Consider the following 14,846-nt stretch of genomic DNA (forward strand, 5'->3'; position numbering starts at 1 on the left):
ACGCAAGCGGATCACAGGGCATGATCGCGTGCTGGAACAGTTTCGTTGTCAGTGCGCGCAACTGCACAACGTGGCAACAAGCAGACGAAATGGAAGTACATCTCTCTTGCTCTGGTGCAAAGTAACACAAAAACACGCAAACATTCAGTTTGTGTGTTTTATTATTTTTCTACACTTTAATCTGTAGCTTCAATAGATGAATACACAAATAACGGATGTTTTCTTGTATACTTGCTGATATACTTTGTCGGGATATGGGGGGATGCCAACGGCCCTCTGCCTCGACACACCGAACCCCGCGGTTGGCGCATGCCTGCGCATCAACCGCGGTCCGGTACAAGCTCGAGGAAACAATAGACGACAACCACGTGTACACTCGGAAAGCATTTATTACGACTGCAACTAACACTTCGAGCCGGCCAGCTAGCTATAGTTGACATCGCTGAGGGTTCCCTCGAAGAGAATAATACACTAGGTAAAGAAGGGCATCCGACTTACCAACTGGAGAATACGGGGGGGTGGGGGGGGGGGGGGGCCGCGGCGTTTGCCGCGGCAAGAACGTGGTTGACCAACCACGTGCGGGAATACGGGAGCGGCGGCGGAGACTTCCGCCATCGCCGCTTGCTGGGGACCAAAGAGAGCCGGGCGATATCAGCGGGATCTCACGTGACCCACCCGGTGGCGCTGATAGCGCTTGCGATTCCCGCGCGCCGCCCGCGGAAGGAAAGTTTCCCCTCTCCCAACTCTCCCTGGCACGCATGCGCTTGACGCGACGTTCGCTGCCCGTGCGGCGGTTAGGGGACCCGAGGGTTCCCACATCCCTCCACCCTTAAATATTGCCCTACGGCGGAGAAATCGCTGGAACGACGGCATTGACCAAGTATCCGGGCAGATGCGATGGTAAACTCCGGCAGGAAATGTCCGAATCCACGTTGATAGGCAGCACAGTCCTGTGTGGCGGCCGCCCACATGTGGCAGCCGTCACAGTGGTTGACGATGACGGGGGCTGAAGATGGCTTGCCCTCAAGATGCGCGCCGCAATGTCCACCCGGGAACAGCGGGTCAGGACTTTCTCGAAGCGGCGCGCGCGCCGGCACGATGAACCTCGCACCGACGCACCCTCGTGGGAGTATGATGGTAGGCCTCCCTCCTCGTGGCTGCCATGTGCTGCCGCATCGGGCCGCGAACAGGGAGGGGCCGAGACAGCAGGCAGGGGCGTGGACCATGGCAGCAATAGCAAGTCGAGGCGGCTTCCCTCGTTCTGCAAAGTCGCTCAAATGCACTCCACAAACACTTGGAATTAAGGCAGTAGAGGCCGCCGCAGCGTCGGCCGTCTGACACGATGCTGAACCACCCGTCTACCGCATAGTTTTATGCGGCACCGAGAAAAAAAAAAACAATCCAGTTCGTTTGAATGAAGTTATTCGCCTCGACCGAATTTTTCCGGTCCGATTCAGCGCGAAAGTGGGCGATGATCGTATGAACAAAGCGCTCTCTGGTCCCCCGAGATTTCGGTTATTCCGCCCGCAAAATATTGAGTTCATCTGAACAAAATAAGCTTTCTATTTCGAATGAGGTTTCTCCGCTCGGGCGAGTATAGTAGAACTAGCGAATCCGGTTGCACCCGCTAATGTCACGGCATGGTCGTCTTCGAACATGCGACCGGCAGCTCCGCAGAGCCTTAGGCCTAATCGCGTCCATGACGGATACCAATGCCACAAAAGACCCATAAAGGGTTCCAATGAGCCGCCGCGAGGAGATGCAGGCCTAGCTAAGTGGTCCCCGCTCGCTGCTCAACCCGCAGCTTTCGAGCCGACTCCTGGGACTGCGCCCCGCTGACGTCCTAGCCAGCGTTTCCGGCGCCCAGCTCCCAAAGCCAAAGATACAGAAAGGAGGCTATTTACATATGTACAGGGAAAATCGACCACCGCGCCGGCTGCTGCACTCACTCGCTTCGGGCGTACTCTTAAAAGAAAACTTGCTGCAAATCTCAGCGTCTACAAGAGTTCGGCGACACTGGCGCAGCGTTAACTCGCCCTCAAGAAAGCACACACAGATCTAGCTAGCAATCGCGCCTTCGGCTGAGGCCTAACGCTGGTCCGGACAAAGCCTTCAGGCTTCCTCGCATCCGAACCGATCGTCGTCCCGTTTTCCAAGAGCTTGCCCCACGTTGGGCGCCAAAATGTCGGGATATGGGGGGATGCCAACGGCCCTCTGCCTCGACACACCGAACCCCGCGGTTGGCGCATGCCTGCGCATCAACCGCGGTCCGGTACAAGCTCGAGGAAACAATAGACGACAACCACGTGTACACTCGGAAAGCATTTATTACGACTGCAACTAACACTTCGAGCCGGCCAGCTAGCTATAGTTGACATCGCTGAGGGTTCCCTCGAAGAGAATAATACACTAGGTAAAGAAGGGCATCCGACTTACCAACTGGAGAATACGGGGGGGGGGGGGGGGGGGGGGGGGCGGCGTTTGCCGCGGCAAGAACGTGGTTGACTAACCACGTGCGGGAATACGGGAGCAGCGGCGGAGACTTCCGCCATCGCCGCTTGCTGGGGACCAAAGAGAGCCGGGCGATATCAGCGGGATCTCACGTGACCCACCCGGTGGCGCTGATAGCGCTTGCGATTCCCGCGCGCCGCCCGCGGAAGGAAAGTTTCCCCTCTCCCAACTCTCCCTGGCACGCATGCGCTTGACGCGACGTTCGCTACCCGTGCGGCGGTTAGGGGACCCGAGGGTTCCCACAACTTCATCCATCAGTCTTAGAGCACGGCTCCCGCTACAAGGGCAAATGGTGTTTAATTAGAAATTTTAGCTCTTTCTGCAGCGCGTAGGGATGTAACACTTAGACACGATCATTAGCGCACGTTGTATGCACTGCGCTTGTGAGCTGAAAATGGCCAGACTGATGAGGGGCCTTTGAACTAAACATTTTCGACGATTTGTGCGCAGAGCAATATGTTTTCTCTCAATATCCTCCATTTCTCCTACTATGGAAAGGCAATGATATGCAAGTTGCTCGCTCTCTGTGCATGAAAACGCAGCATTAGCCCATTCCAGAGAGACCAATCATTGTGTCGCTGGTTCACAAACGGTATGGTGCCACCACCATCTGCGAAAGTTGTGGATACTGCTAAAACATAGTTGCAGCCACCATAAAGCGAAGCAATAAGAATATTTTTTAGAAGTCGCGGAAGGCTGCATCACTTCAACAGTCAGGTACACGCACACACAAGGAAAATCATCCGGACGACAGCACCTATCCTTGCCGAGGTCGGCGATACAAGTTATGATCATAGACAGTGGTGCTGTGGCAGTTTGAATGAGTAAAGGGCTGCTTCCACTGTTGTCAACTCGATTAGCACCCAAATGAGCTGTGTGTTTTAAAACACACAGCTGAAAACGTCTGAAATTTTGGACGCAAAAAACCTTCGCAGTCCGATTTTTTTCTGACTTTTTGCCATCACCGCATGTTCAAAACGGCATTAATCGAAGATTATTTCGCCTCCTCGAACCAGCGCTGCGCAGATCCGCTGGCTGCCGTAGCCACCACTGCGGCAACGCCAGGCCTAGCTACTTCGACGTTCGCTGCCGAGCTTCTTTCTGTTCAGTGCCGTGGTTTTCATTGTAATCCTTGCCAATGTTTGGAAACTCTAAAAGCACGGGGCGTTGCATAATTCCAGTTCCCGTAAGTCGGCTTCGCTTCAGTACAGCAGTGTTACACATTGAAGCATATGCGAAATATTGCGGTGAAGCATATCAAGAGTGAGAAGATTGGTCATGGGACACGGTATGTATTCCTTAATTATACACGCGTGCACCCGCCGCCTCCTAGCACAGTAGGAGCTACGATACGCTTAATAAGTGCGCTGGCAGGGCTTATAGCTATTTCGGACATGCCTGTGGCACTTGGAGCCCTTGGGGGCAGTAAAAGGCATGCATTTGTTTTTTCGGACTGCCGGATTTTTCGCAGTGCCTAGGGAGTCCGGATAATTGGACATTGACTGTATATGGTGTTTGATACACTGTGCTTGTTGTGTGCCATTGTCATGAATTAAGCCAAACAGACAACTCACTGCACGAAGTCTAAAGGAAAATTAGTTGCACCTTTTTAAGTTTTTATTCTTGGTAGACATGCATTGAGGATAGCATCAGATGAGTGAAAATCCTCAAATATGGTGTGTTTGGTTCCTGTAAATTTGGCTGAAATACTTCTTGTCTGTGGCAATAATTTGGTAATTGTAGATTCCTGCATCAAGAGTATGTATTTGCTCTTAGCTCATGTGGCAGCGTCTCTACACAGCACAAAAAGGTGGACCTAGACAAGAGGAGATGGGACACCAGTGTCAGATACTGGTTGTTCTGTTGTAAATGCCATTGGATGGTAAAACCGGACCTATAGCAAAAAACATTTTACAGTGCTGTTCTTTGTCTACCCCAGGGCTGCACTTTGCATATATTCCTTGCGGAGAAGCAGTATGCTTTGGAGTCATTGCATTCGTTGGTTCCCAGCACCTCTTGTAATGTTACGTCAGTCATTGAAGACAGAAAACGACTCTTGTTAAGCATCAAGGAGAATGTCTGCTAGCAGACATAAATGCTTCCTACGAGTGCGATTTCTATGCATAGTTAGCTATGTTTCCGCTTCATATCTTTTAGCTCTGGCTGCAGGTTGATGACTAGCTGCACTGTAGAGTCATAGCGTCATTGAATGAAGCTCACGAAACAAGTTACTCCTGTGTTTCTCTTAGAATTACTAAATGCTGTTGGAACTCCGCCAAATGGTTCTCGATGCAGTATGAAGATTTGGTGTTCTGGTACTGTTGCTACAGATTATTGAAAAAGACTATTGAAAAAGATTATTGAAAAAGATTTGTTTTAGTATGAAATGGACAGGGATAGGCTGCAGCTTTCACCGCTTTAACGAACAACAACCACTACAACGAATGAGAAATGGATCCGCATACCGATATTGAGTCAAGCTAGCAGCATGTCAAGAAATTTGCCCGCCAAGCTTGGGTCACAATTATTAGGAGCTCCTTAAAATGTGCGATGAAAAGAAGCATATTATTTGTATGAGCCTAATATGACATTGCTGCCCTAAAGGGACACTAAAGGCAAATATGAAGTCAAGCTAAAGTGATAAATTAGTGCTCGGGAACGTCTGAGACGTCAATATTATTGGAACAGAGCTTTGGTAATCGAGAATTTGAGACAATTGCAGGACACGATTAGGGCCTTGTGCTGCATCCAGCTGCCGGATTGTATGTTGTGCAGCCCTGGTCTAGCCTAATTGGTTGTGGTCCATTTTGTCCTGGTGTACTCCAGAAAGCTGTAATGGCACCTGGTTTAGTAGTACTAATGGATGAGAATACCCGATTTTGTGTACTTGTTGGTGCATGTCAGATTGTTCAGAGAGTAACGACTGGTTTTTTTTTTTCTGCCTGTTACTGTGTTGACATGTCATAGTGTGATAGTGTAACCCAGTCATGCAGCGGTGACACAGAAAACATTTTAATTTAACAAAAAATCTATCCATAGTAACGAACCATGTTTATGCAAGCCCTATGCTGGAAGCTGGGGCTTATAAGCCTGTGATGGCGATTGTACGGAAGCATAAGTGAGTAACTTATGACAAATGTGGCCCCAACTGTAATAATCCTTTCTTTATGAAGGCGATGTTTATGCTATGCTTGCCAAGTGAAGGTTCTGAAAACAAAATGATGCTTTTGCATGTGCTTTTGCCGAACATGAGAGACTTGCTGACATATAAAAAAGTTATGCAAGACGCCATGCAATGAGCAATTTAACTATTTGGCCACTCCACTAGTTCACAAAGGCAGCACCACTTGTGAATTGATTCAATTCATACAAGACACACGTGGTCAGTTTGACATGTTCAGGTCGGTTGTCTGTCTCTTTAACATGGATAGTGTAGGCCCTGTAACAGAAGTATGAAACATAAGCTTGTGTGGTGCTCAAGTGTGGCTGTAGCACACACTTGAGACTTTTTTTTCTTGAGACTTCTCTCTTTTCTCTTGAATATATTGATTGCAGTTGTAAGTTTTGAAGTGTCAACTACGCCAGATGCTCATGAGTGCTAAAGATGTTTGGGAATCTCTTGCATCCATCTGTTTCACAGGTGCGGAACTTGCACAGCTGTATAAAGGTGGCTGAAGACTTTGTCTCTCCAGAAAACATTGCTCACTGCTTCAGCTTGACCAATGAATTTCGTCAGTTGTCTGACACTCACACAAACCACGAGGACAAGCTCCAGGTAAGCTGTTGTGCCCTTCTTAGCTTTAGTTCATGTTAAAAGCATGCTGTGCCCAATAAATGGTAAACAGCACCTTGCTGTGAGGCATTGACGGTAAGTAACGGGATGTCTGCGTCAAGTCACGTGTTGAAGTAAATATTGTGTACACCTTGCAACAAAGTACTAGAAGCACTGGCATGATTGACTGGTCTGTACCTTGCAGCTGCCGGCTGTACTGATAAAAAGCTCCAGGGATAACTTAAGGGGGGAGGCTACACTTGAAAGACTACTTATTTATTTGTGGACAGATCTGAATGAAATTTTCACTTTGTGTATTTTGAAGTGCAGATTCTAAAAATGTAATTAATTTTGCCATAGCATAAGTAGTTTCCGATATACTCTAAAAGCATTGTATATGCTAGGTCCTCTGTTCGGAGGAAAATTAGCACCTAAACAGAAAACCCTAACACAGTGTTGAGTAAAAAAGCTTTGGCAAAAACAAACGCAAAGTATATGGTAAGCTTGCTTGGCACAGCATTTCTGCTTTTGTGGTCCTTGTTGGATATGTGAAAGGACCGACTATTGTTTTCAAGGCGTCAATGCACCATTCGTGCACGCCACAGGTGGAGCACTCCACACAAGCTTGGCACAGAGCCCTAGAGCCCCTACTCCTTGGCGGAGTCCCTTGAAAGCATCAACAATTTCTTGCCGTACATGGGATACGACGGATAAATGCACGATCGCAAATTAAATTCTGCAATCGTTAACATCCTCTTTCGTGTCGACGTCCAGCAGCCCGAACTTCCGCTCCATTGCAGACTGCGAAGCCAGGCGCGTTTTTGTGTTACCGGCGCTCGCTGCGCGCTCGCTACTTTCTTCATTCGTGGAGAAAACGGTGTCTACACGGTCTGTGCCAACAAGTGAGGCGTAGGCAGCCGAAGTGTTGACGCTAGACATGTGCCGGGTTGCAGCTCGGAACTCGATCCGGAAGAATCTGCAGGCAGACCGTCAACTCTGTGAACATGCCAGGTCTAGCCGCCTTCTGTCGTGCATTTGTCGTGCATTTGACTTGCCAAACGCTTGGCGCGTAGTATCCTTGAGACGACGATGGGATCTCCAGCCTTCGGGCAGCGATAAAGGCACCTTATCAAACGTTGCCCAGGCACAAGCGGCCGAACAAGGGTGAACAGGGCGCAATGAAACCAGAGATAAACATTCAGCGAAACGCGATATCGGTCGAGCGCGCGAGAATCGGCACGCCAAACGGCGCTAGACCAATAGTAGCGAGGGGCGCGAGAGGTGTGCGCGCTTAGGTCAATCAGCGGCACGGATACATCCTTCAGAAATGACGCGATAGTAGAGTGTACTAGATTGGGGGAGTGGGTCCAACGAAGGCTTTGCGCTGAGGCATTTTTTATTGAAAATCCAGGTGGCGCTACCGTCGCTTTCTCCCGAATGAGCGGCCCTGCTCGCCGGCCGGACGCTTGTCGCGTCAGAGACCCTACCGCAGCTGCATGGAGCTTTGACAGGCGGATACTCGGTGGCGGTAACACTGAGATTATTCCCCACCAATCTATTGTAAATAAAATGGAAAAACAGCGGCGGAAAGAATGCAAATGACGCAACGACGACGGTGCATCGAGCAGACGATAGCTACTCAGCCCGTGAGCTCACCTCGGCCAATGTTTATTGGCCAGAGAATCAGAATAAGGCGACGGCAGCGCCGCCACAATTGCTTCACCCTCGGCACTTGCCAAGGCGTCCGCTGGGCCCACTCCCCCAATCTAGTACACTCTAGCGATAGCGTCGGTTTAGACAACAGCTTCCAAACAAGCCTAAGATGGCGGCCGCCATCCACCGCGTTCGCTAGTGGCGACGTTGCGAAGTTCTAACATTTTTGGCCAATTTTCGCTAATTTCGTGTCCACCCTGGCCTGTGTAAGCGCAATTTTTTTCTATTTTCTGATTAAATTTACCTTCTATATTTCGCGGAGGGGTTCTTGAATGTATAAACGTAGCGAAAATGCACTTTTCCAAAAATGTACATTTTTTTGCAATTTTTTGCCGTTTCAAGACCTGCGGTCTCCCCTTAACATGTTCTGCATGCATCTATATACAGGGTGTCCCAGCTATCACGCAGCACGGTTTAAAAAAAGAGGAAAGGCGTTACGTACGTGTTGTTTCCTAGTACGTATTGTTTACAGTACAGAGGAATAGCCACCAGTAATTTTTTAGTTACTGAGATTTAATTAGGTAATTGTAATTAATTATCTAACATGAGAAGTACTGTCCTAATTATGAAAGTGTTAATAAGAAGATTGTAGAGCAACATGAAAAACTCCCGATACAGCTTTCTGTTGCTCAATACCTGCTACATATATCATGACATGCGTGTCATGCAGCTCCTGAAACAGCCGCCTACGTCTTGGTGCTCTCATGGCCGTTTCGTTAACTTGGTAGGTACCAAAATTGATATTGTCACGTAGTAGTGACGGTGAAGAAAACAGTCGCAAAAATGTGAATTACGAAACGGACTTTATTGGGTGAACCTGTGCCCGCACAAGCAAGTTGCACTCGAAGGTAAACGATAGCGGCGAACACAGTCGGCGATCGTCGAAAATCTGATCAGCGGCGAAACGCATCGGCTTTTATACATGAGTCATCGAAGGTTCCAGATTAATCCGTGGTACCCCTGTGTCTTCCAGAAAGTTCTAGATAATTCGTGTCGCTCATACGATCAGATTACATGAGCGTCGGTGACAAAAGACAACGAATAGAAGCATCGATAACGTTCGAGAAACTTCCGATACATGCAGGCGCGTCCTGTGCCTGCAGCCGCAACAGCCGGTGAAAAGCGGTCACCGGTGAAAGATAAACATGTATACGTGTCAATATATTATTACAGGAGTGTATGACGAACATAAGTGATAGGTCATGGCAAAAATGTCATGACATGCGTGTCATGTGGGTCATGACAATGAGCCAGCTAAAAATTTTAACACTCAAAAACCACTCAAATGGGTTTGGACGTGGGTACTAAGTAAAAGAAACACTACAGGATGCTGGTAGAAGTAATAGTCATGAGTATGTCTCAGCAAAATAGGTTAGTGGAGTTGTTAGGTCGAACAGAGTAGCCTAGAACTAGTTCTGCTGCCTTCACGATAAAATGGTGCCCTTCTTTTCCTGTAGAGTGGACTAGAACCAAACTCTACTACCTTCACGATGAATTGTTACCCTTCTTTGCCTGTAGAGTAGACTTTTCGTCTTTCACAACAAAATGTTGCCCTTCTTGGCGAGTATCCAGCTTAATAGATGTGGCTGCAGTTCCTTCGAAACGTTTTGGTAGCTTAAGATACGTTAGGTTAGTAGGGTTGCCTAGGTTGGGCAGACTTCCCTAGAACTAGTTCTGCTGCCTTTACAATAAAATGTTGCCCTTCTTTGCCTGTACAGTGGACTAGAACCAAACGTGTTTTTCCGAGCGTGAAAGAAGCCCACGAATACACAGTTTCTCTAGCGGCCAGTCGCAAGGCAATTCTGCATGTATTCGTGGGCTTCTTTCACACTTGGAAAAACATTTATGTAGCAGGTATTGAGCAACAGAAAGCTGTATCGGGAGTTTTTCATGTTGCTCTACAATCTTCAATTAATTTGAATTACCTGATTAAATCTCGGTAACCAAAAAATTACTGGCGTCTACTCCACTGTACTGGAAACAATAAGCACTAGGTTTGCTTCGCATAGCGCTGGGACACCCTGTATATGGTACATCTAATAGAATCAGGGCAACACTTGACTTCAGCCAACCAAGAGAACAGGCTGACTTTAGGAAGGGATATTCTACAATGGATCATATCCATGTCATCAATCAGGTAATCGAGAAATCTGCGGAATACAATCAACCTCTCTATATGGCTTTCATAGATTATGAAAATGCATTTGATTCAGTAGAGATACCAGCAGTCATAGAGGCATTGCGTAATCAAGGAGTACAAGAGGCATACGTGAGTATCTTAGCAAACATTTACAAGGATTCCACAGCTACCTTGGTTCTCCACAAGAAAAGTAGAAAGTTACCTATCAAGAAAGGGATCAGGCAAGGAGACACAATCTCTCCAATGCTATTCACTGCATGCCTAGAAGAAGTATTCAAGCTCTTAGACTGGGAAAGCTTAGGAGTGAGGATCAATGGTGAATATCTCAGCAACCTCCGATTTGCTGATGACATTGTCCTATTCAGCAACAATAGAGACGAATTACAGCAAATGATTGAGGACCTTAACCGAGAAAGTGTAAGAGTGGGGTTGAAGATTAATATGCAGAAGACAAAGATAATGTTCAATAGCCTGGCAGGGGAACAAGAATTCAGGATCGCCAGTCAGCCTCTAGAGTCTGTAAAGGAGTACGTTTATCTAGGTCAATTACTTACAGGGGACCCTGATCACGAGAAAGAAATTTACAGAAGAATAAAATTGGGTTGGAGTGCATACGGCAGGCATTGCCAAATCCTAACTGGGAGCTTACCACTGTCATTGAAAAGAAAAGTGTACAATCATTGCATTCTACCGGTGCTAACATATGGGGCAGAAATTTGGAGGTTAACAAAGAAACTCGAGAACAAGTTAAGGACCGCACAAAGAGCGATGGAACGAAAAATCTTAGGACTAACGTTAAGAGAGCGGTGTGGATCAGAGAACCAACAGGGATAGCCGATATTCTAGTTGACATTAAGCGGAAGAAATGGAGCTGGGCAGGCCATGTAATGCGTAGGATGGATAACCGGTAAACCATTAGGGTTACAGAATGGATACCAAGAGAAGGGAAGCGCAGTCGAGGTCGGCAGAAAACCAGATGGGATGATGAAGTTAGGAAATTTGCAGGCGCAAGTTGGAATATGCTAGCACAAGACAGGGGTAATTGGAGATCACAGGGAGAGGCCTTCGTCCTGCAGTGGACATAAAATAGGCTGATGATGATGATGGTAGAAACCTCTGTAATCAATAGGCTTTTTTCGGAATCACGGGAGTAGAACATAGCCGGGATATGTACAGTGTAGACCGCTTATAACGTAAGTCGCCGGAGTCGCGAATATCTGCACTATAAAGCGGTACCGCACTATAACAGGGTCGATTCGTAGGCGCGGCGTCGATAGTGCTGTTCGGTCTTTTCTGGCGTTGAGACAATGTCATTCTTCGACTAAAACAATTTTCAAGGCCCGCACATATGCAAAATATGTGCACCGAGCAGTCACGCGTATGCGATAGTCGAGGAATGCGGCTAGAACATTTGCGTTCAATTTACAGTCGAATATCGTTAATTTGAACCAAATCACGCGGCGGCGCCTTCAACCGGCATTGCTCTGGCACCGCCATAGAGTAAAAGCTTAGGAGAGACCCCTCAATGTCGCGCGAACGAAAAAAAAAAAATGCGTGGGAAATTTCAACCTTTCTCAAATGGCAAGGTCGCCGATTATGCGATGCGCCGGAACATGCGTGTACGTGCCGACGTCTCAGCGACACTACCATAGCCACGTGTAGAAAATGGCAGTGAACCCTTCTTTCTCCTTTATGCTTCCTCTACTTTCTAGTCACGTGTTGACCTTGCACGCTGTGGCTACGGCGCAAAGGGAAGCAGCAGCGCTGTCCCAGGCCAGCCAACGAAACTGCCAACGCCGGCCAATGCCTGCTTCCCGATAACGGCAGAAAACGAAACTTCGGGGAGCTGGCGCCAGGCCGGCTGGAGCGAACCCTTCTTTCTCCTTTATGCTTCTAGTCACGTGTTGACCTTGCACGCTGTGGCTACGGCGCAAAGGGAAGCAGCGGCGCTGTCCCAGGCCGGCCAACGAAACTGCCAACGCCGGCCAACGCCTGCTTCCCGATAACGGCAGAAAACGAAACTTCGGGGAGCTGGCGCCAGGCCGGCTGGAGCGGCCTGCATGGCGGCGGACGCGCACGGTGACAGTCAAAAGTGAGGGAGCTACGAGGGAGGGCGAGGGGAGCCACCAAAGCGGCGGAGTTGCTGAGGCAAAATCTGCTTCCCTGCCGCCCTCCTCCCTCACATTCCACGGTCTCCGTGTGCCCCCTTCGCCGTGATGTGCCGGCGCCGCCAGCTCCCTGAAGTTTCGTTTACTGCCGTTATCGTGAAGCGAGCGTTGGCCAGCGTTGGCAGTTTCGTGGCGCTCGCTCGCTATGCATGCCGTGATATTTCACGACTCGCGCTCAAGATTATGGTTTCAGCCTCACTGGCTGTTTGTTCGCACCACGTGCCCTTCTCCTCCACTTTGTTTCTTTCTTCCTCGAGCACTTCTTGCGGCGCCCGTTTGAGGGGAGCGTTCGCCGTCTCCGATGACTTCCGTACTTCCAGGCAGCTGCACTGTAACCGGTATTTAGTTTCCTGCAACTGCACTATAAGCGATACATGTATACATGGAGTGCTATGGGAAAATTAACGGGAGTCTGAAAAGACCGCACTATATCCGGTCCTGCACTATAAGCAGTTGTGTTATAAGTGGTCTATACTGTGTTACACAAACGTGCTGTTAGTGTCGCGAGCACGAGGGCTGTTCATTTGTGTTCGTTTGTCCTACTCTGGCTGCATCTCGTATAATCATTGTACGTATCTTTGTCGGTAGCTGTTGAATAAGGACCAAAGATCCTTAATCAGCGGAAGCTTCATTCCCCAGCTTCTGCACATCTTGTAGCATCCCAAATGAAGCTCGCCTTCTTGTAGTTCAGTGAAAGAGTTAATTTCTGACCTAGCTTCATATATAAGCTGTTCATAGCATGTGCTTTAAGCCTGGTTGCAGCCATATATATGTTGAGCACAAATCTGTCAGAAAGAACACCTCAATGCATGTAAGGTTGCGCACAGTAGTGTGGTCCAGAACCTGTGCCACCTTAGTTCTTTTGGTTGGTTTCATCCATTTATCTAAAGCTGGATAAGGTGACGCCTTCTTGAGGCAGTGCAAGAAGTCATTCAGTGTAGTTTCTGAAGCTGGCGAAATTGGCAACAGCAATGTCGCTTGAAAAGTCAGTGCAATCTAATCAAGTTTGCTGTTGCTTGTGTCCTGCACCTGAAGTTAAATCAATAATAAAGTGTGTATGTTGGAGGGGCCAGAGAAGGTGTGTGCTCAGTGCAGCCTGTAGCTGTGTGCCTCTTACGTACATGCACATCGCTAATTGTCCTGTAACCCTATTGACTGCAAAGAAAAGTGAACTTGGCTGAACAGCATTTTATGTTGTCAGGTTTAAACAGTGCCATTTGTGCGATCTTGGGTAATTGCCATGTGTATCAAAAACGTTGCTAAGCACTGAAAAATTTCATCTTTGCAGATTAAAAATGTGATCTACCATGCTGTAAAAGATGCTCTGGTGATTCTCCGGGCAAATTCTGCTTCAAACCCCAACAAGAAATGAAAAGTGTGTGCCATAGGCAGAGGAACTCCAAAAATGTGTTAGACCTCCCCCTTCCCTTCAAGTGATCTTTGGCCTGTGCTGCCTGGGACGCATCTGGCAGGTCTTGGCTTGCCCACCGAAAGTGTTAAGACATCTCTTGTCTAGACTCTGTTTTTGTACATTTTTTCCTCTTCCCATCAGTCTGCCAGTGGCATGTGTGTGTTCTCTTGTAATATATGCCATTGAATTTCAGTTGTTGCTAGTACGCTTCCCTTATTGTTACTTGGTCAGGGGCCAGCCGTACTTGGTGTTTTGTAAATGAATTGGATCAAACTTGCGTGCGTTTGTGTGTGAGTGTGCGCGAGTGTGCACCAACAACTGTTATTTATGTTTATGTTATTTACTTTCCTCTGCCCTCTTCCTTGGCAATTGTCCTGCCGGCTTTGTTCAGCATTTTTTCAGAGCAGCACGCTTTGTGAGTGACAATAAACAATGCAGTCTTATTCTGCACTGTTGCCATGTAAAATAATAGTGTTGTACTTATATATACATAAGAAGGTATATATATATATATATATATATATATATATATATATATACATACATATACATATATTTACTTATAAATATGACATTGTAGTTGTGAGTAGTGAGCTTCAATTCTGTCGTTCCTTTTTCTCTTTGTGTTTCTTATGTTTCTTTGTTTCCATTGTTTTTTCCACAATCACCATCTCATCGGTATAGTCAATTCCATTGATTGACATTATCTTGCGACTCGCAGTAGCACTGAGTTTGTACATGTACATATTTCATAGCAATATTTTTATATTGAAAATGTCATTGACTGTATTTCCAGTCTATAATGAAATTCACTGTTTTTATTTGAAAGTGTATGGCTGATGTTAATGGTTCTTATTAAAGTGTTCATTTGAAAGCTTGCTTGGCCTTTAAAGTGTCTTTTGTAAATTCTTGTAAAAACTGTTTTATGGTCACTGGGAAGTGCTTGCAGTGTTCTCTATGGTTGCTTGGGCTCCAGCAGCAGCAATTTTGGCAGTACTGTTGAACGGCTCGCGAATGTTGATAGGGTCTTGTACTGGTTTAGTCTTCAAGCTGCGGATGGTCTTCAGCGTACTCTCCTCATATTCCTGGTTCCGAAGGAATATCTCCACTTCGTAGAGGAATTGCAAGGTT

The 14,846-nt window shown here is 47.4% G+C and overlaps 1 protein-coding gene across 9 annotated transcripts in view; it reads left to right on the plus strand.

Moving 5' to 3' along the window:
- Positions 1-14,594, plus strand: part of LOC119459688 (lysine-specific demethylase 3A) — a 335,630-nt gene extending 321,036 nt beyond the window's left edge. For all 9 annotated transcript variants that reach the window (XM_049666291.1, XM_049666288.1, XM_049666286.1 and 6 more), the window contains 2 exons: positions 6,152-6,286; positions 13,593-14,594. In XM_049666291.1, coding sequence (XP_049522248.1) covers positions 6,152-6,286; positions 13,593-13,676 — 219 coding nt within the window. In that variant the 3' untranslated portion in view covers positions 13,677-14,594. The remainder of the gene's footprint in view (positions 1-6,151; positions 6,287-13,592) is intronic.
- Positions 14,595-14,846: the final 252 nt, after the last annotated feature.

This window comes from Dermacentor silvarum, chromosome 1, assembly GCF_013339745.2.
Source record: "Dermacentor silvarum isolate Dsil-2018 chromosome 1, BIME_Dsil_1.4, whole genome shotgun sequence".
In the NCBI taxonomy this organism is placed as follows: domain Eukaryota; kingdom Metazoa; phylum Arthropoda; class Arachnida; order Ixodida; family Ixodidae; genus Dermacentor; species Dermacentor silvarum.